Source organism: Filicampus tigris, chromosome 4 (assembly GCF_054856515.1).
Source record: "Filicampus tigris isolate MCC_2025a chromosome 4, RoL_Ftig_1.0, whole genome shotgun sequence".
Lineage (NCBI taxonomy): Eukaryota > Metazoa > Chordata > Actinopteri > Syngnathiformes > Syngnathidae > Filicampus > Filicampus tigris.
Genome location: NC_141220.1, coordinates 26814670 through 26839964, shown reverse-complemented (window position 1 = coordinate 26839964; position 25295 = coordinate 26814670). Strand labels below are relative to the sequence as shown.

At 42.4% G+C, this 25295-nt stretch overlaps 1 protein-coding gene across 16 annotated transcripts in view; it reads left to right on the top strand.

Moving 5' to 3' along the window:
* The window catches only part of LOC147149181 (alanine and arginine rich domain containing protein), a 29236-nt gene extending 7198 nt beyond the window's left edge, over positions 1-22038 (top strand). For 6 of the 16 annotated variants that reach the window (XM_086028005.1, XM_086027999.1, XM_086028010.1 and 3 more), the window contains exons 12-43: positions 941-1005; positions 1102-1180; positions 1307-1393; positions 2458-2546; positions 2640-2703; positions 2797-2841; positions 3091-3309; positions 3403-3489; positions 3929-3999; positions 4861-5529; positions 6432-6616; positions 7616-7798; positions 7886-7919; positions 8026-8167; positions 8608-8821; positions 8928-9111; positions 9216-9362; positions 10240-10702; positions 12316-12821; positions 13713-13865; positions 13958-14133; positions 14221-14314; positions 14401-14427; positions 15531-15608; positions 15725-15859; positions 16321-16433; positions 17261-17417; positions 17513-17716; positions 18770-18984; positions 19090-19249; positions 20266-20311; positions 20397-22038. In XM_086028005.1, coding sequence (XP_085884131.1) covers positions 941-1005; positions 1102-1180; positions 1307-1393; positions 2458-2546; positions 2640-2703; positions 2797-2841; positions 3091-3309; positions 3403-3489; positions 3929-3999; positions 4861-5529; positions 6432-6616; positions 7616-7798; positions 7886-7919; positions 8026-8167; positions 8608-8821; positions 8928-9111; positions 9216-9362; positions 10240-10702; positions 12316-12821; positions 13713-13865; positions 13958-14133; positions 14221-14314; positions 14401-14427; positions 15531-15608; positions 15725-15859; positions 16321-16433; positions 17261-17417; positions 17513-17716; positions 18770-18984; positions 19090-19249; positions 20266-20311; positions 20397-20527 — 5222 coding nt within the window. In that variant the 3' untranslated portion in view covers positions 20528-22038. The remainder of the gene's footprint in view (positions 1-940; positions 1006-1101; positions 1181-1306; positions 1394-2457; positions 2547-2639; positions 2704-2796; positions 2842-3090; positions 3310-3402; positions 3490-3928; positions 4000-4860; positions 5530-6431; positions 6617-7615; positions 7799-7885; positions 7920-8025; positions 8168-8607; positions 8822-8927; positions 9112-9215; positions 9363-10239; positions 10703-12315; positions 12822-13712; positions 13866-13957; positions 14134-14220; positions 14315-14400; positions 14428-15530; positions 15609-15724; positions 15860-16320; positions 16434-17260; positions 17418-17512; positions 17717-18769; positions 18985-19089; positions 19250-20265; positions 20312-20396) is intronic. The other 10 variants (XM_086028014.1, XM_086028015.1, XM_086028001.1 and 7 more) reach the window with 9 other exon arrangements.
* Positions 22039-25295: the final 3257 nt, after the last annotated feature.

Below are 25295 nucleotides of genomic sequence, written 5' to 3'. Positions count from 1 at the left end.
CAAATATTCATTCCAAAAAATGTTATCGCTTGTAAGTCAAGGTGCCCACTGTAATAGGTCCTGTCCTGTGTTCACATTTACGCCTGTGAACGTTTTAAGAGTCCCCCACGAAGCTAACATGAAAACCGGTTGACAGGAGGTCATGTCGTTGTATTGTTTTTGGGGACGCCGGACGCTTTCGACGTGACAAAATTGAAGATGCCGAGGTTCCCTGCGGCACTGGCGAGCTCACCCGAGGCACAGCGCGGACCGGAAGGTTTGAAGGAGACAAAGCTAGCGAGGCCAGATTGAGATGCTTTGCAAATGACTAGAGGAGTGGCAGCGGATGTAGCGATAGAAGGATGCTGGAAATGGAGTCGGCAGGTAGGAGACAAAAAAAAAAAAAAGAGAGGGACCAAAAAATGAGATGTGTGGATTTGCAGCTAGGGCGGAAATGTAGAGGACAGGGACGGATAGGCGTGTTAGGTTTGACGCGCATGTTTTTGGAAGGTGGGAGGAAGCCTATACTACTAATCTGGATTTATTTACATTTCATAAACAAAATGTGGTCGGAATAAATAAATGAAAGCCTCACCTGTTGGGCAACTATTTGGGGTAATGCGCTAGCTAGTCCATCTGTTGCTAGCTGACATTTATGACATGATACATTTGCCACGAGATAGACCGATTATGAACACGCTTGAAGACGTTTCAACAAAGTTTGATTTCTTTTTAGATTTTGACGCCTTTTTGCTGAAAATGAATACCGGCCCCGAATATGGGTTATCGGCCTCCTTGACCACTATTGATCTGTATCGCGTATCGGACCTGAAAAAAACAAAAAACAAAAAAAAAAAAAAACATCAGTCTATCTTTTATTTGCTACAGAAGTTATTCCACTTCAGTTGTGTTTGGCTTCCCACCGGGGCTGCATTGAATGCGCTTCTTTTGAAAATGCCAGGTGTCTTTTCGGAGTCGGCTCTGGAGAAGGAAGAGGAAGAGCGGGAGTCTTGGGACACTTCCGAGGTGCAGTGCCTTCAATGCGTTTTGCTCTTTCGGCCGTTTTTGCCTGAAAAAAAACCAAAAAAAAAAGTACTCATTGTATCACTTGTTAATCGCTAGCGTGAAGAGCACAGATTGCCACACGAAGAGGAACAAAGCGCACGAGCGCAGAACACAGCTGGCGAGAAGAGGCAAGATGGTAAGGTGTCATTTCAATAAAAAGATATATAAATATATAATTTTACGTTGTAGAAAAACCGGTTTCCCCCTATAGAGTTTAGTGCATTTCACGTAGTCAAAAGCGCCTGTTGCATTTTTCTTGTAGACTTGTCGTATAGTCCCTCATTTTTAAGAGGGGCAGGAGGCGGGTGGATGCCCGAGCCGTGGTGGAGTAGAGGCGGCCCGGGAGTGGGTAGGAAATGTGAACGCTCACCGTGTTCACTCAGCATGCCATCCGTGCACGATATCTGGCCGTCTACTCGTGAACGCTTTTCACACGATGCATGCAGCATACGTCTACGGCATTCTTGTCCTTGGAACCGTCGCTCCGTTTCATAGTTTGCCCAAGGGGGGGGGGGGGGAGATAAAGTGCAGATTTGATCAGATCCGAGATTGGCGGCTGTCATTTAGAAGTTCAAACGGAAGTCAACCCAGTTATCTTTTTTTTTTTTTTAAGAATGTGTTCCCAGCAGGCCCGCTCGTTGAAACGAGGCATTCTGATGAATATTTCATTTGTGGAATAAGAGTTAATCCACTCGTTTTTTGCCATCTCAGGCGGCGGCCATTTTGTCACTTCTGTCGGCTAAAAAATGACATCACAGTTGCTCAGGTAACGACCAATCACAGCTCACCTGTTTCCTGAGCATCTGTGATGTCACCTTCAGTCGACAGAAGTGGCAGAATGGCCGCCCCAGAGATGGCTAAAAACGGGTGGATTAACTCTTATTCCACAAACGCGAGTCAGAATGCCTCCTTTCAACTTGTGGGCCTGCATAGAACATATTTTGGAAAAAAATACCTTTGGTTTGACTTCCCCCTTTAAAGTGTCCAATAACTAAAAAGGACTTGTGGTGCTGAGTTTTGTCACTCGCTCACAAGCACAAAAAACAACAAGATGGGATCTAAATGCTTTAGTTTCCCAACCAGGTATTTTCATTAACTGTGAGCTCATTTGCATGACTTTTTATTTATTTATTTATTTATTTATTTATTTATTTTACGTCAGTGTCATCGGTCATATTAGAAGTACATATTTTCTTTTGACTGTATTTTTTTTTTTTTTTTTTTTTTTTTTTTTTTTAGCTGATCTGATCATGAAAGTGCTTCACGTTTCACACTCTCAATTGAATCATCTTGATATAAAAGAAAGATTAGGATGCTAATTTACAGGCCACCACTCAAATGTCATCCCTGAACTGGTTCCATTTCTGCCTAACTTAAAAAAAAACAAAAAAAAACGTATTGTGTCTCACTTAGCAGGCCTTGGTGCCGTTGCTTCTCTTGCTGACAATCAAGACAGTGTGGATGGCGGAGATGTTCAGAAGGAGGATCCGACGGAAAAAGAGGTGAGATCATCGCCACAATGACTGTATTGTTTTTTTGTGGTTTTTTTTTTTTGGAATATGTGTAATAGTAACGGGTGATTTTGACACCGCCAGAGTGAGAAAAACAAATGGGGACTGCTTTTGAGCAAATGTGAAGGAAAAAGCAAGGAAAAGACAGGTCAGTACGTTGATAAAGCTGAGATAATATTCTTTTTAAAAAAAATTTTTTATTGTGTTTTAAAGACAGTTTCTTTCTTTGCTTCTTTGACAGACTTGATGGAGGAACTTGGTTTGGGAGAGTTTGACTATGCTGAAGGTCAGAATGAATTTTGATGAACCCACTAAAACGGTTAAAGTGGAAGTTACCCCAAACATTTTTTTTTTTTTCAAGAATATGTTCTCCACTAGTTGAAATACGATTTCTGATTCATGGTTGAATAAAAATGAAGCAGCAAAATGCACCCACTTTTATCCATCTCAGGGGGCGGCCATTTTGTCGACTGGAGATGGCATCGAAGTTGCTCAGGGCTCAGGTAACGAGCTCTTTTTTTTTTCCCTTTTCCAGATGCATCAGACTGGGATACATCGAGCGACGTCAGTAAGAAAAGCCCGTCTGGAGGCACAGAGACGTCTCCTGCACCCGAGGAGTTCGCACAGTCCTCCAGTAAGGAGAAGGAGTCCGATGAATCGGCAAAAGCGCCCGTCGCGCCTCCGAGGAGGATCGACGACAAACCGCTCGCGGCGCCTCGTTCCAAGAAGACGGTGCCAGTAGTAGAGAGTGACAGTAAGCACTTTGGGCTTTACTTCACATTTCGACTTGCGCTCGCCGTTCGCATTACGTGAATTCGTCTTCTTTCTTTTGCGTGAACTACTTCAGAATCGACTTGGGACCAAGACAATTCGGCTTCATCATGCGCTGCGGCCAGTATTGACAATCAGCAGCTTCAGGAGGCGCTCAGAGAAGGTACAAAGTCAACTTGGGGCTGGGCAATGAATCGAAATTCCAGCACAATTACGATTATTACACTATACGATTACAAAATTGGCATAATTGAAAAAAAAAAAACGATAATTCATATTCATTTATAGCCAACATGCTGTGTTTGTGTACACAAGGAAATCATACTTAAATTTGCACCCTTTTTGAAAGTTTTATAATAACTCATTTTATCAATTTTTTGGGGTCCAAAACGCACGTACTTACATTTAATTGTCTTTATATTTTTTACGTTGAAACATGTTCTCGTTTTGCACCCAAAAGTGAATGATCGTGCGAATAATCGTGATGTCCAAGATTACCAAAATAATCATGATGCCTATTTTTTCCACAATCGAGTGGCGTTTCTTAAGAGTCCTACTTGTGTGCCGATGTTTTCTGTGTAAAGACTCTTGTCTGTCTTTAGGCTACCCCGAAGTCTCAAGAGCGGCAGAAGACCAAAGAAGTCGTTTGCAAGCGGACAAGCAGCAAGAAGAGGTGAGAAATGACCAGCAACATCGCACATCGCTTCACACTCATGGAGGGAGTTTTTTCGGCTGGAAGACTGGAAAAAGTTTTGACGTTGTTTGGCTTTACGTTTCTTTGTAGACTTCTGAAATTGAAACCCGCGAGTGGCGTTATTATCTTGACGAGATATTACTGACGATATCTAGAGAATATGGGAAAAAAAATAGACGATTACATCAGAGGTAGAGCGATATGATTTTTTTTCATGGCCGATACCGATTATTAGTAGTCAAGGAGGCCGATAACCGATATTTGGAGCCGATGTTCATTTTCAGTAAAAAATAAAATATTGGCATCAAACTAAAAAAAAAAATACAAATATATCTTTGTTGAAACATCTTTAAGCATATGTTTATTGAACAGTTTTTCAGAAAGTTCTGACAATATACAACTTTATGAAATTCAAACAAAAAGTTCAGGGAGCACCCAAGATCAATGACAGAAAAGTTCAACTTTCACATATCTTTGTTTGAATTCCAACACAGTCTTAAAGTCATTTATTATCTGCCATCAAATGTTTAAAAAAGCCCGATGCCAATATTCGGCGTTTTAACGATGATCGCCCGATAATCGGACCGGCCGATAATCGGTCCATCCTTAGATTACATGGACGAGAAAAAAAATGGCCTCCTGACTATGCTTAATCTGACTATTTTTTTATTTTTTGCGTTTCCCGTCTACGTCCCGTTTATCGCCTCCAAAATGGCCGTCTGTCATAGGCGGACCGGTCCGTCACAACGAGAACATTGTTTGAACGATAAATGTGAAATCCCTTGTTCCTTTTTTGCTGTTGGTCTCGTTTTGTGTTCTTCTCCTCCGCCACCTGGCAAGGAAAAAAAGGATCTATTGGAATCACGCGTCTCGGCTTCAAGTCACCCGCACGCGTCTGGCTTGACGGGCTTTGCCGTCCAAAACGATAACGTGCTCGGACATCAACCGAGTCCCGAGGAACGACCGAACGATGACGATTTACCGCAGTATGAGAAGCTGTGGGAAGAAGTGGAGAAAAAGGAAGCAAAATCCACCCTCGGATTTGAAGGGCCGCTCGAAGCGGAAAGTTTCACGGATGACAAGCGGGTGAACTCAACCTCTGCTGAGGAAGAGGAAGGAGACGCCATTTTGCGCCCCACCGCGCCAAGATGGAAGCCGCTCCTACTTTCGGACCCGGAACAAAGGGGGTCTTCTTCAGAAGGGCCTGCGTGGGGTTCCGAGCAGACGGCGGACTGGCGCTTTGCCGCCCGTGAGAGCGTCGCGTTGGAAGAAGCAGACGGAGCCGGGCATAGTGAGGCGCGTCAAGCTCACGCAGCAAAAGAGGAGAACGCGCTGGACTCTGCTGGCCACAGTCAACCTGGGCCTCGTCACAAACTAGGACAAGCCGAGAAGAACCTTCAAGAACTTGCCAACTCTCAGCCTTGCTGGCTAAAGGGACATTCGGCTTCCTTCCCGGTCGTCGCCCGAGAAGACTTTGGAGAGGATGTGGACAAGTTGGACCAGAAAGAGGTAGAAGATGGACCGCCTGGGGACATTCGCCATTTCAAAGTTTGCTCTGCTCTCTCGTCATATTTTTATGAGGGGGCGGGGCTGGTTGGTTCCAAATTTGTCAATAACATTCTATTTTTTTTTCTTGTTTAACCCATAAGAGGTCCTTTAAATAATTCACCCTCATTTGGACCTAAAAAAAAAATGCTGCAAAAATACTGCTCTAGTCCACTTTTTTTTTTTCTTAATGATTAAATATATGTTTAAATGCCAGGATTTTGTGATTAGAACAAAGACCAGGATACCCCTTTCAAATATTTTCCCACCTTTTAATGTGACCTGTACAACTCAACTGAATCATCTCACCCCCCACCCCCTTAAAAAAAAAAAAAAGGCCCAAAGCATAATGCTGCAATCGCCGTACTTGACTGTAGTTATGTAGATAAAGTTTTTAATTGTTTTATCTTGGTCTTTTTTTTTTTTTTTTTTACAACACAAAAATCTGTTGTTTTAACAGGAGTGTGCTGACTTTTTATATCCACTGCCCACAGACCCCCCCCCCAAAAAAAGAATTCTGCACAATATTCCTAGGATCTCTTGAGGGTTATTTCTAACAAGTGCCATTTTTCATTCAACTCAGTTTGATGTCAATGACACAATACCATCTCATATTCCAATTAGTGGATGCTTTGTCTCTTTGAGTTGCTGTTGTTTGGATTTACGTGTCGTGTTTTTTCGCACTAGACTTTTGCATCCTGCATGGACCTTGCATGCGTTTTTATTCATTCGTTTGCTGAAAGAATCGTCTTCTCTCTTGTCGAGTACAGTTACCGTCGTCGGGTGTTAGGTCTCCATACGATCCGAAATTATGAATGGCCGTGTACACGAGATCTTTTTTTTTTTTTTCTTCCTTATCCTTTCAGCTTGTCCGAGAGACTTCCAAGGCTGCGCTTTCCGTGAAAAATCCCAGCGCTTTCAGTGGCCCGGTTGGAAGCGCGTTGGAGGGGTTTGCCGTTGAGAAACCTGAGATTGGGGGGGCGAGCCGCAAAGAGACATCAAGTCAAGCTGAAGACTGCCAACAAGCACAGAAGCCTCTAACCTCCGACAGGTGCGCACCGCATCGCGCTTGTTTTTTTTTTGATCGTAATGGTCTGATCACTTGTATGTTGTCACATTGTACGAATAGAACCCGTTGTATTTTCTCGCAAAGCCAAATCAAGGATTCTAGTGGAGCAGTATTGTGTAGGGATTCGATTCGATTCAAAAATCGATTTCAAATCGATTCAAGCTGCTTAAAAAAATGCATCGATGTACAAAAAAAAAAAAAAAGAATCGATATTGAAATTTTGATCACAAAAGGGTTTGTAATGATAACAGTCAAATCTATTGCACTTGTCTTTATTTTCAAAACACTGATAAGTAGCGATGTAACGATGTATCGAAAATGGATGAAAAATCAATTCAAACCGAATAATCGATTCGAGTCGGTACGAATCAAACTCGGACATCAACAACACCTAACAAAAGGCATACCACACCTAGGTCATTAGAACATATTGATTGAGAGTGCGAAAAAATGTCTACATTTTTTTCCATTCCAGATGCATACCACATTTTGAATGTGGAGATCAAATTTTACGCTTGCGGCAATAATCATTGCGTTTGTGGATGGCTGCGACACCATACTAGCGCACAGAGACGAGCAGGGTAGCGATTTTTAAAAAAATACAATCGAAAATCGGGGGCTGAAAATCGAATGGGGGCTTGAATGAATCGTTGCATCCCTACAGATAAGACAAAAAAAGTAGTTGTACAGTCAAAATGACAAAAGAAAAACCTCTTTTGGTTCTAAAATGAGTCATTCGTTTTGTTAAGAAAACGATTTAAAAAAAATCGAAATCAGAAATTGAAAATCCAATAGAATCGGAGCTTGTGTGAATCGTTACATCCCTAGTATTGTCATGCGCTCAGCCCTTTTTTGTCTCAAATTCGTCTTCTGTTTGATGCCAATTCCCAAATTTCAGTCGATAATCACTTTTCATCCATTTTACAAGCTCCTGAGTGTAGTGTGTTTTTTTTTTTTTCCCCCCTTCCAAATTCCGATCAGTGCACTGGTGGAATCCCAACTTTCAGCTCAGAGGACCCCCGGTGTCAGCAAACCCGAAGAACAGGCCTCCCAGCCGGCGGGGGGCGGCAAGGCCCACCCATCCAGAAAACGGCAGACCGACAACGGAGAGCTCTCATTGTTTGACGACAGCACTTTAAGTGACGTGTCGGACGATGAAGCAAGGTCGCTAGTATGCGCCACGCCACGCGTTTTATTTTGAAATCGTGCATTAGTTTCCACAGCAATTATTTTCTCTTCCTCTGTTGGCAGCAGGTCTAAAACTGGAGAACAGAGGAACAAACAGGTGATGTCATTTTTGTGCCTGCTTTTTTATTTTTATTTTTTTTTTTCAATATGAGGCTGAAGTTGTATACTGTATGTAGATTGACACTACATTTCCATCCATTCAGCAATCAGAAGAAATTGAGCTGTCAGAAGATATTGACGAGCTCAATTCGTCATCCGACGCGACGACAGATGATTCGGACTTTAGCGCTTCAGGCCATCGTTGTAGCTCTCTCTTCATTCAGAACCTGGATTCACTCGTGACAGGTACAGTTGGTTTATTTGGAAAAAAAAAAAAAATGGACCTCCACATTAGAGAGATGTTTTTTCAGGGCCGATACCGATTATTAGCAGTCAAGGAGGCCGATAACTAATACTTGGAGCCGATATTCATTTTCAATAATATTGGCGTAAAAAAAAACGTATGTTTATTGAACATTTTTTTCAGATTTGCGCAGTGTTTTTTTAGAATCATTATTAAGGATGTGTTCGATTTTCAGTTCCCGATTTTCGATTTTTAACAAATTGCTACCATGCTTGTCTCTGTGCGCTAATGTGGTGCTGCAGTCATCCACAAACGCAATTCGCAATTTGATCTACGCTTTCAAAATGTAGTATGCACCTGTAGTGGAAAAAAAATTCAAGACATCATTTTTTTTTTTTTTTTAGCACGCTCAATTACTACAATTTGATTCTTTATTCCCCAGACTCCAGGAGCATGGTAAAGCTGCAAAACATTTTCCACAAATACGAGCGCTCAATTCAGAAGGCCAAAAGCCGCCGCAGCTTCTTCGCCGACAAAGCGAGCCTCCTGGAAACAGAGAAGGCGCAGTTAAGGAGCTCCCTGGATGAGGTGAAAGATGTGAAATCGAGCTTGGAACGCAACCAGCTGGACTTGCAAACGCAAGTCACCAACCTCAAGTAAAGAACCGCTTGACGCTCGTGGTATTCTATTTTCATAGACCGTCTTTGCTTCTTCCCATATTTATTTATTTTTATTTTTTTGGGTGCCGCGCTCTCGGCGCAGATTTCAGCTCAAACAGGAGCAAGAAAACGGACGTAATGCCACCATGATGTACAACACCACCGGAGAGAAGCTGAGGAGGACGGAGGAGCAGCGGCAGGTCGAGGTTCAGGAGAGGCAGAAAGTGGAGCTGGCCCTTAGCAACTTGGAGCTGGAGATGCGAATACTGGCGAACAACAAGAAGCAGGTACAACGGCGGACGGCCGTCGTCTCATCGGCACCGCTGGAGGCCGTGACGTTTTTTTTTTTTGTTTTTTGGGATTTTTTTGTGTTGGTTCTTCATCCGTCCAGCTGGAGGAGGACAACGGTCAGACCCAAACGCTGCTGGCTCAGGAGCGCAGCGCGCGCGCGGTGCTGGAGAATCTGCTCGGCAGTCATGTGCGCAAGCAGCAAGAGATAGAGGAGGAGAACCAAAGGAACATAAGCAAAAGTCACGAGGTAATTCCCGCAGTGTGGCGTAGGGATGTAGCGATTAATCGAAAAGTGATGAGAACAAAAAAAAAACCGCATTCAAACTGATTAATCGAATAATCGGATTAGAATCGAGACGAATCAATCCCGGCCGTTTCAGCACTCGCAAAGCCCTATATCGCAACACCTAACAAAAGACAACATTGCTAGGTCTTTAGAAGTATTTATTTTATTTTCTCATTTCCAACTTATTTACTTTTTGCTTTTATGGGTTTATTCATCTTTTGTTTGCAAACGAATACAAAGTATTACAATATGCAAGGAAATATATTTTAAGAGTATAGAATAGTAAGATATTCAACCGGGCCTAACGATTCATCGCAAATCGATTTAAAATCGATTTTAAAACATGCATCGATGCCCAAAAATATGAAAATCGATTAATCGATTCAAGTCAAGTGTGCTGCGTTGATGAACTCGGACATCTCAGCACTCACAAGCCCTAAACGGCAATACCTAACAAAAGACAAAACATACCTAGGTCATTAGAAGATACAAATTTGGAGTGCTAAAAAAAAATGATGTTGCTTCTAATCTTGAAAGTGTTTTTTTTTTCCCCATTCCAGATGCATACCACATTTTGAATGTGTAGATAAAATTAGGCGCTTGCTCCAAACATCGTTGCATATTGGGTTTGTGGATGGCTGCAGCTCCACACTCGCGCACAGAGACAAGCACGGTAACGATTTAAGAAAAAAAAAAAAATTGAATCGAAAATCGAATCGAATCGGGGCTTGAGTGAATCGTTACATCGCTAGATTGTACTCATTTCATATGAACAAATATTTTTTGGGGGGGGAACAACGTGTGCTTAAAAGTATATTTTAAATGTCAACATTCGTAGGCCTTGTCGCAGCTGACGGAGGCCAGCGACAGGGAGCGGGAGCTGCTCCAGCAGATTTCCATATTTCACGAGCAGCTGAACACCCTCAGAAACGATCTGGAGAGTTCCCAGGCCAACAGCAGCATCAAGCAGAGAGACCTCCAGCAGGAGAATACGGCCCTCAAGGAGCAACTCCAAGAGGCCCGACGAGCTCTCAAAGCCAACGGCGAGGCGCTGAACCAAAGCGTCTTGGACTTCAACAACCAGACGGCCGCCGCCAAGTCGGAGTTGACCCTCGCCGCCGCCCGCCTGGAGAACGAGCGGCAGAGCCGAGAGACGGCGGCGGCAGAGTCGGAGTCGCTGCGCGCTCGGCTGGCCGCCGCGCTGCAGGAGGCCGAGCGCCGCATGGCGGCTCGGTCGGACGCCGAGAGAGCGCTGCTGCGGGAGAAGGAGGAACGGCGGCGTCTTCAGGACAGACTCTCAAGTTAGTGTCGTGGCGAAAACGCTCGCAAGTTACGAAGGGAATTCAAAGGGCCGGGATCATTTGCCATCGATGGGTTTTAGATGGCGGGGAAGACGGAAGAAAAAGTCCATAAAGGGAGGAAAAAAAAAAAAAATGCGTTGCCAAACTGCCAAAGAAAAATGGAATGTTGGGAGAGTAACATAGATGGATCATTTATTTATAAAAAAAAAAAAAAAAAAAATCAAGACAAATTTCTTTGAAACATTATCATCATTTATCACCAAACCAGAATTTATGAAATGAGTTATTATGCTTTAAAAAGGTGCACATGTATACATTCAAGTAGGATTTCCTTGTCGTGCGTTGGATATGAATGCATGTTAGTAGGGATGTAACGATTATCCGGAAAGCCATGACAAATCGATTCAAACCGATTCATCGAAGATTGGAATCGAGACGAATCGAACATAACATACCTAGTTCATTACAATATATTAATTGAGCTAAAAAATGATGTCTTTCATTTTTTTTTCCCATTCCAGATGCGTACCACATTTCGAATGACAATCATGGTAGCGATTTATTAAGAAAAAAAAAAATCAAATCGTAAATCTGGAATTGAAAATCTGAACGGGGCTTGGGTGAACCGTTACATCCCTACATATTACTAATCGTTTTTTACGACGATGCCCATTTTTGTCGTCATGGCGTTTAATAATCGTAATTGAATTTCGATTACTCGCGCAGCCCTAAGTACTACTTACCTTGTAGTAAAATTACTAATCGTTTTTTACAACCATGCCCATTTTTGTCGTCATGGCGTCTAACAATCGTAATTGTAATTAAATTTCGATTACTCGCGCAGCCCTAAGTACTACTTACCTTGTCGTATAATTACTAATCGTTTTTTATGACGATGCCCATTTTTGTCGTCATGTCGTCTAATAATCATAATTGTAATTGAATTTCGATTACTCGCCGCGCAGCCCTAAGTACTACTTACCTTGTAGTATAATTACTAATCGTTTTTTACGACCATGCCCATTTTTGTCGTCATGGCGTCTAATAATCGTAATTGAATTTCGATTACTCGCCGCGCAGCCCTAAGTACTACTTACCTTGTAGTATAATTACTAATCGTTTTTTACGACCATGCCCATTTTTGTCGTCATGGCGTCTAATAATCGTAATTGAATTTCGATTACTCGCCGCGCAGCCCTAAGTAATACTTACCTTGTAGTATAATTACTAATCGTTTTTTTACGACCATGCCCATTTTTGTCGTCATGGCGTCTAATAATCGTAATTGAATTTCGATTACTCGCCGCGCAGCCCTAAGTACTACTTACCTTGTAGTATAATTACTAATCGTTTTTTTACGACGATGCCCATTTTTGTCGTCATGGCGTCTAATAATCGTAATTGAATTTCGATTACTCGCCGCGCAGCCCTAAGTAATACTTACCTTGTAGTATAATTACTAATCGTTTTTTTACGACGATGCCCATTTTTGTCGTCATGGCGTCTAATAATCGTAATTGAATTTCGATTACTCGCCGCGCAGCCCTAAGTACTACTTACCTTGCAGGATATTCACGCGCATTCCCTTCACACGCTCTTACTTATCGGCGCAGGTGACGCATCCGGTCAGCAGGAAGCAGTCAGCAGCCTTTCCCAGAAGTTGTCCAAAGCCGAGGCGCACGCAAACAGCGCGGAGAACGAGGCCCACCGGCTCGCCCTGCAGCTGACCGAGAAGAACCTCCTGCTGAACACGGCGCAGCGCGAGGGCCACCAGAGCGCGGCGCGCGTCAAAGAGCTGGAGGCCGCCCTGCGGGCCGAGGGGGAGCTGCTCGCTCGGGCGGCGGCGCGCCAGGAGGCCGCGCGGGAGCGCTTGGCCCGGGCGCAGAGCGAAGGCATGTTGCTGCGGCAACAGCTGCAGGAGGCTCAAAACGAGGGCGCGCAAAAGGACAACGCCGTGGCCGACGCCCAAAAGTCTTTCGGCGACATCTTGTCCAACCTTCGAGCCGACTGCGAGGACAGAGTGCAACTGGCGCAGGACCGCAATCAGGATCTGGCGGCAAAAGCCGCTGAGCTACGGGAACTTGTCCACCGATTGCAGGAAGAGAAAAATGAGGGAGAGGTGAGAGCGCGTCCTCGGAGATTCACAGAAGCGAATGCGGCCCTCGTCAAACCTCTCGCGCAACCTCCCAAAAAAAAAAAAATCATCACCAACATTAAAATACAGTTTGTGTTAGGGCTGCTCGATTATTCAAACGATCTTTTTTTTTTTTTTTTTCAATTCTTTATTAGCCAGACTCCAGGAGCATGGTAAAGCTGCAAAACAGGAACCAAAAAAAAAAAAATCATCACCAACATTAAAATATAGTTTGTGTTAGGGCTGCTCGATTATTCAAAGGATCTTTTTTTTTTTTTTTTTTTTACAAAACAAGATAATGTTTCAACGTAAAAAATATATGTAAGTGAGTTCCTATTGGACCAAACAAAATTGATGAAATGTTATTATAAAATGATTATATATTATTAACAAAAAGGTACAATCGTAATTGAATTTCGATTAATTGCACAGCCCTAGTGTGTGTTAATTAAAAGTGGAAAAGTGTATTTCATATTTTAAAAAACAAAATAACAGTTAACGACCAATCACAGCTCACCTGTTATCTGAATCTGAGCCGTGATTGGTCGTTGTGAGCGGTTGTGATGTCATTTTCCGTCGACAGAAGTGACAAAATGGCCGCCCCCAGAGATAGCTAAAAACCTATTCCACAAACGCAATATTTATCAGAATGCCGCGTTTCATACTATTTGGCCTGCATAGAAGATATTCTTGGGGGGGAAAAAAAAATGTTTGGGTTCACTTCCGCTTCAAGGCACAATTTGAACGTTAAATTCAGTCATTCTTCACTTGCTCGTACCACACTTGGAGAATCACATCGAATTTTTCCACTAGCACCATACAACCATTTACTTCTGTTCTGTTATTTTTAATTTTTTTTTTTTTTTTTGGTCCTAGTCAAGTCAGAGGCTGCTGCAGCAGGACTTAGCAGACTCACTAAAGAAGCTGGCGATGTGCGAAGCCACTTTGGAGGTCAACACCCGCTATCGGAAGGATTTGGAGGAAGAGAAGACCCGGCTCATCAAAGACGCCGACGGCCTTAAAGAAAAGGTCAAAAATGAGGACGCATCTCTTTTTTTAAAAAAAATTGTCATTCTTATTTTTTTGGAAACATCGCCGAGTCCTCTTTTCCTGTCGCGCAGCTGGAGGACGGAGAATCCCGGCGGCTTGAAGCCGAGAAACACGTGAGCGATCTGACGCGTCGTCTGGATGAAAGAGAGAAAGAGCTGGACGCCGCCACCCGCAAACAGCAGGAGGCGCTGTCCGCCGCCGCCGCCGCCGATGCCGTCGTCGGGCAGCTGGAGGAGGCTGTGCAAAGGTCAACGGCGGCAGAGATGCGCGGCGCGCGGCGGCTTCCGCTGATGTCATCACGGGCGCGTCCCGACGCTTTGCTGCATTTTTTTAGGCTGGAAATCGAGAACGTCAAGCTGGAGGCTGCTGCCAAGCAACGGGCCGACAAACTCGAAGAACTTCACAAAGGCTCTCGGGAGGAGGCGAGGGTGAGCGCACGTGTGCGATTTTCGATGGCACCACGACGTGACTGTCCCGAGCTGAGGTGTTGAAGGAAATGTTATTTTGTTCCCAGATGTCTGACAATGCAAATGGAGGAATGGTTGGTGTTTTCGATTGAGATTGAGGTCGTCTGTGTGCACCTTTTGACTTTTTTACGTGTGAAATTCGCTGGTGTTTCTCTGGTGTCTTTGATAGGGATGGACCGATTATCAGCCGGGCCGATTGTCAAAATGCAGAGTATCGACGCCGATAAGCGGGTGGATATCGATAATCGGACGATAGTCTGCATTTTGACGAATATCGATAATCGGGTGAATATGGATAATTAGCCGATATTTGTCAAAATTCAGAATCGGTATCGGCTTTTTTTTTTTTTTTTTTAATCTGGTGGTCGATAATGAATCAGTTTAAATCTGTGTTCACGTCAAGGAACTATTTATGTGAATTTTCAGTTCACTTGATAAGAGATTCTACCGACCCAGGCAAAATTCTGCACCTTTTTGTTTTTGTTTAAAATCAAAACAAAGATGAGTGAAATTTGAACATTTCTGCCATTTAGAAATTTTGGAGGACTTTATTCACTGTCGAAAATATAGGGAGCCATCATTTAAGTTTTTATTTACCGGTAGCTTTTCTTCATGCTGACATGCTGATGACCTGCGACCTACTTGAACTTTGTTAGAATTTTACAACAAAGATGTATATTGGCAAACATTTATAATAATCAAATCTACATTTTTCAAATCTGAGAGAAAAAAAATGCTTGAAATCTGTTTAAGAGTTTCCTTTTTTAAAATTTCGACACCAATATTTTCCTTTTTACTGCAATTGAATATCGTCTCCAAATATCGGTCCTCGATATCGACTACCAATAATCGGTCTATCTCTAGTTTGTGAACACGCTCAACACAAATAATTCAAACAATCATTCAATTTGGGGAGGTTTTGATTAGTGACCGGGCGCACTGATTCATTTCCCTGATTTTGGTTTCTGGGCTCTTTCACTTTTCTTCCCCCCCCCCGCCCCCCCCTAGCTGCATGATGCATGTTCCAAATCTGTTCCAATCAGACAGTCCTCAAAAGCTCTTTATGTGTTCCGATCAGTCACGTGCTTCTTTATTTTTCAAGGAACCAAACGCTGCCCCGCACTTGAACAAATAAAAGCCTGACTTTTTTTTTTTTTTTTTTTTCTCGTCTGTGCAGGTCAGAGCTCGTTTGGAAGACTTGGTGACCAACCTACAAAGTAGCAAGATGACATTAGAAGACCAACTCGATAAAGAGGTGAGCGCTACGTTTGCTGGAGCCGTTTTACTAAATCCTCAGCGGAAAGGGATTTGATGGCGTGGATTTTTGATAGCAAATATCAAGCTCGTCTATTTTCTTTCCATACGTTCAAGGTGCAGAAGCAAAGCGTGTTGTCTCACAGCGCCCACGACTCTCAGGCCATGTGGGAGGAGGAGCTCAAGAGCCGCTCCAAGTTGGGACTTCGTCTCGCAGAGCTCGAAAAGGAAAAAGGAGAACTCGCTAGCCATGTGAGCGAAATTGTGACTTGCGCCAGCTAGCTAGCTAGCTAGCTTTTGGGGATAATGGAGCAGCTAGCTAGCAAACGATCATTTGTTTTTGGGGACAAAATAAGAAAATGTTTAAACCCTGAAATTACAGAGACAAATTTCTTTGAAACACTGTAGTTATCCTTTTGGAGCAAACAATATTTATCAAATTAGTTGTTAGAAAATTAAAAAAAAAAAGTGCAAATAAATTCACGTATGATTTCCTTGCCTAAACAAACATAGCGCATTGGATGTAAATGAATATGAATAATCGTTGTTGTGTTTTTATGATTATGCTAATTTTGTAATCGGAGAGTGTAATAATCGTAATTGAATTTCGATTAATTGTGTGCAACTAATGTGAACCAACCTTATAGCCTGCTGTCTTTTCTTTTTTTCTTTTTTTTTTAACTGGATGTTGCTGGTTTTTAACGTGTGTTAAGGTGGAAATAGAGAAGAGGAAAGCCAAGAAAGTAGCAGAGCAGAAGAAGGCCGTCGATTGCCGTCTGGAACAAGAGATGGAGAGAAACACGCAGCTTCAGAAGGAAATGTACAGGTGAGTCCAAAGTGCCGCCTTTCATTTGTCTCGAAACTCTTGCTCCCATTTTGCATTTGCAAGCAGCACCCCATGGGTTCATCGCGAGGCCTGAAATTGTCCAATTTTGAGTCAGTTACGATTGTTTTCCTCCAGAGACTCTGCGCCATTCAAAAGACGCAATCAGACAAGTTTTCCACCTAATTTGGATTTGAGTTTCAAGACCAAATCTTAGATTGGTTAACTTAACCGCATGCCGTAATTCCATCAAATTATTCAATGCAGGCCCAATTTCAAATATTGACATCATCCATTGTAATGTAGGGCTGTGCAATTAATCGAAATTCAATGACAATTACGATTCTTACACTCAACGATTACATAATTGAGCAGCCCTATTGTAATGTGTAGTGAACAATACCTTACGTTAACAATAACGAGTAATTCATTTAGCTGACTACTTTGCTGTGTGACAATTACGATTATAACACTCAACGATTACAAAATTGGCACAATCGTAAAAACACAATTATTCATATTCATTTACATCCAACGCAATGTTGTTTGCTTACACAAGGAAATCATACTTATACAATTTCACTTTTATTTATTATTATTTTTTTTTTATAGACTAATTTTATAAATTTCGTTTCGTCCAAAATGACCGTTTGAATAATCGCCATGTTAGTTATTACCAAAATAATCCCGATTCTTATTTTTTATTTTTTTTTATAATCGAGCGGCCCGATTGTAATGTGTAGTGAACAATACCTTACGTTAACAATAACGAGTACTTTATTGAACTGACTACTTTGCTGTGTTTTTTGCCCCCCCGAAATTAATTGAAGGCTACGCACTCTACTTAAAACTGCAAAGAAGAGGCTGCGGGATCAGGACACGGGAGGTGGTGGAGGAAGTGATTTTGCCTCTCCGCTGAGCAGTCTGAAAAGGGACCTGGCAAGACACAGCCGGGCTGACGGCGCTTTGGATGGAAGAAGAGAAAAAGTTTGTGCCTCTGATGCATCGCTGCCATTTTAAACGACGACCCAACTCGATGGGATGGTGTGCGAGCTGTTTTGTTGCGGCCTTCCGGTCCCCAGCAGGGAGAGCTGGAGAGGGGAGGAGCGTTCCACGGCGGCCTGCCCGAGACGAGGCGCTTGGAGGAGGAGGTGCTCAACCTCAAACGCAGAGTGGAGGCCTCCCAGGTGGAGCAGAGGCAGATGGAGCAGTATCGGCGAGAGGTGGAGGAGAGGGCCCGGCAGGAATTACATCATAAGCTGCAGGAAGTCAACATCTTTCTGCAGGTAGGGTATGAATGAACGACTTGGCTAGGGCTTTGCAATTAATCGGAAATTCCAAAACAATTACGATTATTACACCCCACGATTACAAAATTGGCATAATCGTTAAAAAAAAAAAACGATTATAAATATTCATTTATAGCCAACGCACTATGTTTGTGTACACACGGAAGTCATACTTTAATTTTTACGTTTGCACCTTTTTAAAAAAAGAATTTTAATAATAAGTGTTATCAATTTTGTGTGCTCCAAAATTAACTTAATTACATTTATTTATCTTGATATTTTGCACATGTAAACATTTTGTTGTTTTGTACCAAAAAGTAATTGATCGCTTGAGTAATCGTCATTTCAATTTTTAGCAAAATAATCAGGATTAATGGGTTTTTTTTCATAACCGAGCAGTCCTAGACTTGGCTGCTTCTGTACGTGTAATCATTTTCTTGTTTTGTACCAACAAAATAAATGATCGTTTGAATAATCGTCATTTCAATTTTTAGCAAAATAATCAGGATTAATGTTTTTTTTTTTTCATAACAGAGAAGTCCTAGACTTGGCTGCTACTGTACGTGTAATCATTTTCTTGTTTTGTACCTAAAAATAAATGATCGTTTGAATAATCGTGATTTCAATTATTACCAAAATAGTCGTGATTTCGTATTTTTTTTCGCAATGAAGCAGCCCTAGACTCGGCTGCTTTTGTACGTGTAATCATTTTCTTGTTTTGTACCAACAAAATAAATGATCGTTTGAATAATCGTGATTTCAATCATTACCAAAATAATCGTGATTGAATATTTTTTTTTTTTCCACAATCAAGCAGCCCCAGACTTGGCTGGCTGCTCTATGAGGCGCAACTGCACAGTCAAACGAAAACCAAAAACGACGCTCGCTTTCGACAGCACTCCAGCCATTACCCCCCCCCCCCCCCCTCCGCTAGCTCAATTAAAGACCAAACTATTAGAAAGGAATCTCAATATGCCGGAGTCAAGCTCCGCGCATCGCCTTGAGCCACCATCATCGCATCTCCAGCGTTCCTTCTCTTCCCCCCCCCAGTCCCAAGCGGCAACCCAGGAGGCACAGGACCAGATAAAAGCGGCCAACGAGGCCGGCCTGCGCTTGAAGGTCCAAGAACTGGAGAGCCAACTGAACCGAACCCGGGCCTCCCAGCTCAGCCAGAGAGAGTCGGCGCGCGTGGAGCTGGAGCGCTTCAAAGAACTCTACAGAGACGAGCAGAAGCTGCGCAAGTCCCTGTCGGCCGATCTGAAACGGTCGGAAAGCGGCTGCTTGAAAGCAAAAGCAAAAGCGTTCAGCTCCGACTAATGTCCCCCCCCCCCCCCCCCACCTCCTTTTTTTTTTTTTTTTGGACTGCGCAGGACGAACCATCAGCTCACGGAAGCCAGTTCCAGGTTGGTCGGCGAGCGAGGCAGGGCTCTCGCGGCCCCCCCCGGAGCGGCGTCCGGGGGCGCGGCCTCTCGGCCCCTCGGCCCTGTGGCTGAAGGACAAAGCAGCAGCGTGGAGGACTACCTGGTCATGGTATGTCGCAATGATACGCCCTTTTTCCAAGCGACAAATATCGTCTTTGTCACATGCCGTCATGCTCTCTCCTAACGTGTCTTCGGGAAATATGGCTCACTTGGAAAGATTTTTTTTTTTTTTCACCGATTAGTAGTCGACGAGGCTGATAACCGATATGCTAGGGCAGCTCGATTATGGGGGGGGGGGGGAAATATGAATCGTGATTATTTTGGTAATAAGGCAAATAGATGTAAGTTCTTTTTAGACCAAACAAAATTGCTAAAAATGAGTTATTGTAGCATTTTTTTTAAAAGGCGCAAATGTATGATTTCTTTCTGTAAACAAACATAATACGTTGGATATAAATATTAAGAATCGTTTTTTTACCATTATTTTTACGATCTTGTAATCACGGAGTGCACTAATTGTAATTATAATCGAATTTATTCATTTTTAGTCAAAAGAAAATACTAGCGTCAAATTAAAAACTTCAAGCATAATTTTATTATTATTATTATTATTATCAAACATTTTTGACAATATACATCTTTGTTTAAAAAATCAAACGAAAAGTTCAGTTAGCACCCGGGGATCGTCAGCATGTCTTCCAAAGTTAAATGAAAACTTTAAAAAAAAACTACAATAAAATAAAATCACAATAAAACAAAGACTTTTTTTTTCAGTAAATGATGTCCCCCAAAAGTTCAAAATGACAAAAATGTTCAAATTTCACTTGTCTTTGTTTTGATTTCAACACAGTTTTAAATTGATTTATTATCGGCGTCAGATTTGCAAAAAGAGGCCGATATACGTCAAAATGCCCAAAATCGGCGCCGATTATCGGACGGGCCGATTATCGGCCTATCCCTATTTAGGACTTTCCCCGACTGCGACCGATATAAAATTCCTGCGTCGAATAGTCGACTATTTGATTTTGCCCCGTTCTGCTTGTCATGTCGCCGACCCCTTTCACAGTGACATTGTCAGCCGGCCCGAAACGAAAATCCAATTGCTCCGTCGTTGTTTTCCTTCAGATGCAGCGTCAGTTGGACAGAAGCATATCGAGGGAATTAAACAAAGGTGTGAGACCGAACCCCGCACAAAAGCTAGGCTAGGCTGTTTTCCGTCATATTGATCAGCGTCCGTTCCCATTTGCCCTCCCCAGCCTCGGCCGAACTTGACGTCTCTTTGGCCCGCGTGTCCCCGGTGGGCTCTGCCTCGAGGGCGGACCTGGACCCCGTCAGCAGAGCCAAGCAGCAGTACTTGGAGGTCCTGAAGAAGAACCACGAGGTCTAGTTGAGGTAGAAAAAAAAAAAAAAAAAGTCTTGACCTCAAAGAGGCCTTTTGAAAACAAAATGACACAAGGTACAAACATGGCGGCAGCGTATAGCCGCACGTAGCAAATTTGACATGCTGACGACGTCAAGCAAAGCAAATGCACGTTGCACTTGAAGGAGAAAAAAGGGAAGTCAACCCAGTTATCGTTTTTCTCAAGAATATCTTCCACTAGTTGAAACAAGGCATTCTGATGAATATTGCGTAGCTAGCGCAGGGGGCGGCCATTTTGTCCCTTCTGTCCACGGAAAATGACATCGCGGTTGCTCAGGTAACGACCAATCGCGGCTCGGCTTTCGGAAAACAGGTGAGCCGTGAAGGCGATATTTATCAGAATTGTTTCAACTAGTGGGCCCGCGTAGAAGATATTCTTGAACAAAATATGTTTGGGTTGACGTGCCCGCTCAAGCACTCAGGAAGTGAGCACGCTGATTCCACACACTATAAAACACACGATCGAGCGAGCTCCAATACGTGAGCCGTATCAAATACTTGACCCGTTTCCTCATATTTTAGCCATCTTATGTGAATGTTTAAAGAGGAAGTTTTTTTTCCCCAGAATATATGTTCTATGCAGGCCCACTAGTTGAAACCAGGCATTCTGATTCATATTGCGTTTGTGGAATATGAGAAATATCCGCCTGTTTTTAGCTAAGCTCAGGGGGTCGGCCATTTTGTCCCTTCTGTCGATGACATCGCAAATGCTCAGGGCTCAGGGAACGACCAATCACGGCTCAGCTTCAGAAAGCAGGCGAGCCGTGATTGGTCGTGACCTGAGCCCTGAGACACTGTGATGTCATTTTCAGTCGACAGAAGCGACAAAATGGCCGCCCCCAGAGATGGCTAAAAAAAGGGTGGATGAACTCCTATTCCACTATCGCAATATTTATCAGAATGCCTTGTTTCAACTAGTCCGCTTGCATAGAACCTATTCTTCAAAAAAATAAAAATAAAAGTTTGGGTTGACTTTCATCTTAAGACAGCCTCCCCATCATAAACATTTTCGATTTTGGATGAGACTGAAGTGTACGTAATGTGTGTGGCTGATCAGTGTACGTGCGGTATATGCTGAGCAATATGTTGCGTCATCAAACACGGAGAGATGTTCAATCGAAGGCGACTTTTTAATCAGCAACATACATTGTTTGGTTATGTTGATTTTTCTTGCGGTGGTTCGCTGTCGGCCGTGTGCGCATGCCGTCCGTCGCATGCTGATGTTTGCCATCGGTTCATTTGAGGGGATATTTAATTGGGGGGCAAAAAGTAACATGCTGCTCAACATATTTCTCACTGACTATTTTTGGTACAGAAGTACAACAGTACTCTTTTCAATTTCCTTTTTTTTTTTTTTTTTTTTTTCGTTCTGGGCACCACTGGTGATTTTTTTCTCCCTGCAACCCAGTACAGTGTTGAAAAAATGTATGGGATGTTTGTCTTTTAAATGGACCTGTAAATAAAAGCCAATAAAATGACTTTGTGTGTGCTTCAAAATGTCACAAGAGTTGGGAACGTTCAAAATTTGTTTAAAAAAAAAAAAAAGCAATAGCCCCGGCCGGGTGTCTGCGGGTCCTTAAAATGATTGGATTTTTCAAAATGAAGTCCTTTGTTTTCCTTAAATGACACTTCAACAGTTGTTTTTAAGTCTTGGAAACGCCACATTGAACAAGCTGACAAATGAAAAATGTCCTTTTAAAATATTTACCGTATGGAAATATTTCTAGATAAAGTAGCCAGATTACATTAGCTGTTTACAAATTGCAATCAAGGTCAACTAATTTCACACATTTCATATTGAACATGAAAAATATGACACAATTCGCCATCAACATTTTAATATTAAGAGTCCATATCGCATCATTCATGTTACGTTTGGAGGGATTTTTTAATTTATTTAACCACATTTTCAAAGTGGAATAAATGAGATTTTCCAAATTAAGGCCTTAAAAGTCAACCCAAACATTTTTTTCTTCCAAGAATACTGTGTTCTATGCAAGCCCATTGGTTGAAACGTGGCATTCTGATTCATATTTGCGGAATATGAGTTAAGTAGCAAAATCCAGCCGTTTTTCGCCATCTCAGGGGGCGGCCATTTTGTCACTTCTGTCCACTGAAAATGACATCACAGTGGCTCAGGTGATGACCAATCACTGCTCACCTGTGAAAATGACATCACAGGTACTCAGGACTCAGACAATGACCAATCATGGCTCACCTATAGAAAACAGGTGAGCAGTGATTGGTCATTACCTGTTGTAAAAAAAAATTTCATAATAGGGGGGCGGCCATTTTGTCACTTGAAAATGACATCACAAGTGCTCGGGTAACGACCAATTGTGGCTCATCTTTAGAAAACAAGTGAGCTGTGATCGCTCGTTACCTGAGCCCTGAGCAACTGTGACGTCATTCTCAGTCGACAGAAGTGACAAAATGGCCGCCCCCACAGAGATGGCTAAAAACGGGAGCATTTTGCTACTTGCTCCACAAACGCAATATGAATCAGAATGCCTTGTTTCAATTAGCGGACCTGCATAGAACATATTCTTGGGAAAAAAAAAAAGTTTGGGTTGACTTCCGCTTTAAATCTCCTTAAAAACACACACTGACCCCTTGAACACTGACACATTTTAAGAAATCAACATTTCGGTCGGAGTAAAGAAAAAATATATTTCCATCTGACCTACACTGGCTCAACTCCACATACAGTAAGGTTCATGCAGTTTGTTTATGACAGGCAGTAATTGCAGGTGTTTTATTCTCAATGATCGATGGGAAAAAAAAGAAAAAAAAAAAAAAAGCATGATTCCATCAACATGCACACATTGATGTCCGCCCCTCATTAGCGATATTTTGATGTTGACTTTCTGCTTCCTCACCGTGAATGTGTCGCTTAAGAAACTCTTTCCCCTCACTTATTCAAATGACACAATGTGCTTACGATTGCCCCCCCCCCCCCCCCACCACCACACACGTCTACTGCGTCTTTTCCAGGCTTTGATCCACCACTCAAGTGTGAGATCTTCCCATTTATTTTGCTTTTTCTTTACAGCAGATGGGCACATCTGACAGACTGACTATTAAGTGTTATTATTTCTGCCCCCCCCCCCCACCCCCCATCACCACAACTGATGACACTTCACACACTACATGTAAAGCCTGCTTAGATTGAGGAGGTTACAAGCATCAGATTTACATGTGGCCATGACTACAAATAGACACATGATGAATGAAAGAGAGCGCGAGTTGAAAGGATTGTTTTTTCTTTTTTTTTTTTTTTTTGAAAAGTTATGATGGTTAAAAACAAAGCTCTCCTTGTCGGGTCGCCTTTTTGTCATTGATGCTCAGTCGAAAAAGAAAAGGAAGAAGAAACAAAAGCAAAGTCTTGTCATGCGCAAATACATAAATGTATCAAACTTTTTGCTGTCGCCTTAATCCAGAGGTGGGGATTTTTTTTTTTTTTTTTTTTTTTTCCTATCCAGAGGCGTATGCATAAGAAAAAAAATAATAGGGTGCAATCAAACAATGTGAATTAAAAGTAAGGCTGAACGATTAAAAGAAAAAAATCTACCAGTAATACTGTTTTTTTTTTTTTTTTTCAACATTGTGATTGCAATTTATTTGTGGTTATTTTTCAAGGTCCTCCCTCAGCATTCTTTTTTTTTTTTTTGAACAAACACAAGCAATACAATATTAGATTTTATTATAGAAATGTTTTGGCCTTACGGTGTAGTTTGGGCTTACGCTAAAATAAAGGCAAATGAAGTATTGACGAATATGGAGGACAAAGTTTCTTCTTTCGTTTCGAGTTGTTAACTTACTAAACACTTTGCATACTTTTCTGTGCTCAAGTTCACAAAATTCGCCCTAACCAAGTGAAACATAAGTCAGATTGCAAAAATAATCAGCTTTTCACGTTTCATGAAATGTAAACATGCGGACTGCATTTCTAGAGGCTTGCATTTTCACTATATTAATAAAAAAATTATATACATGTAAAAAAAAAAAAAAAAAGTAGAGATTTTTTGGGGGGGGATTTTTTTTTTTCAAAATTGCAGTCTTTGCAATTTGGGTGGGGATTGGAGCATATTAGTTGCATTTCCTTTCCTTTTTTTGGCGCGGGGGGGGGAAAGATGATTCGAGATGTGATTGTGTGTCCACCGAATGAATTCCTGTCCAATTCGAGACAGACTTCAAATTTTGTTCCATCCCATGGACAATTCCGACATTTACATCAAAATGACGTCACAAGTCAAGATGGCGGTCAGTCGCGGCTTGAGCGTGGAACAAATTGAGACGGACACGCGCAGCAAACGCAGGTGTGTGTTTGTTAGCGTCCGCTCGCCACTTTTTCTCGTCAGCAGCGGAATAACAAGTGTCTTAAACGCACCTCCTCCAGACAGAGTGACAATATTGTCTTTTTTTTTTTTTTTTGCTCGTTGTTTTATTTTTGGCTGTTTACTCCCTGCTGTCGTCCCACTTGACGTCCTTTTAAAGAAGCCGCCATCCATCTGGAAGATCTAGGCAGATTTAAAGCTTTCTTTTATGTTCTAAGACAAATACGTGAAGGGATTCAAGGGGGGGGGGAGGGAGATGACAGGCTCGGTGTGGCCCCCCCTCGGCTCCTCACGCGGAAGTCAACGGCTGCGGTATTATAACAAGACACTTTGCTCCACGATAACAAACAAGGAGGGCCCTCGTCACGCGGGTCAAAGTCATTAAATGGCGTTTAATG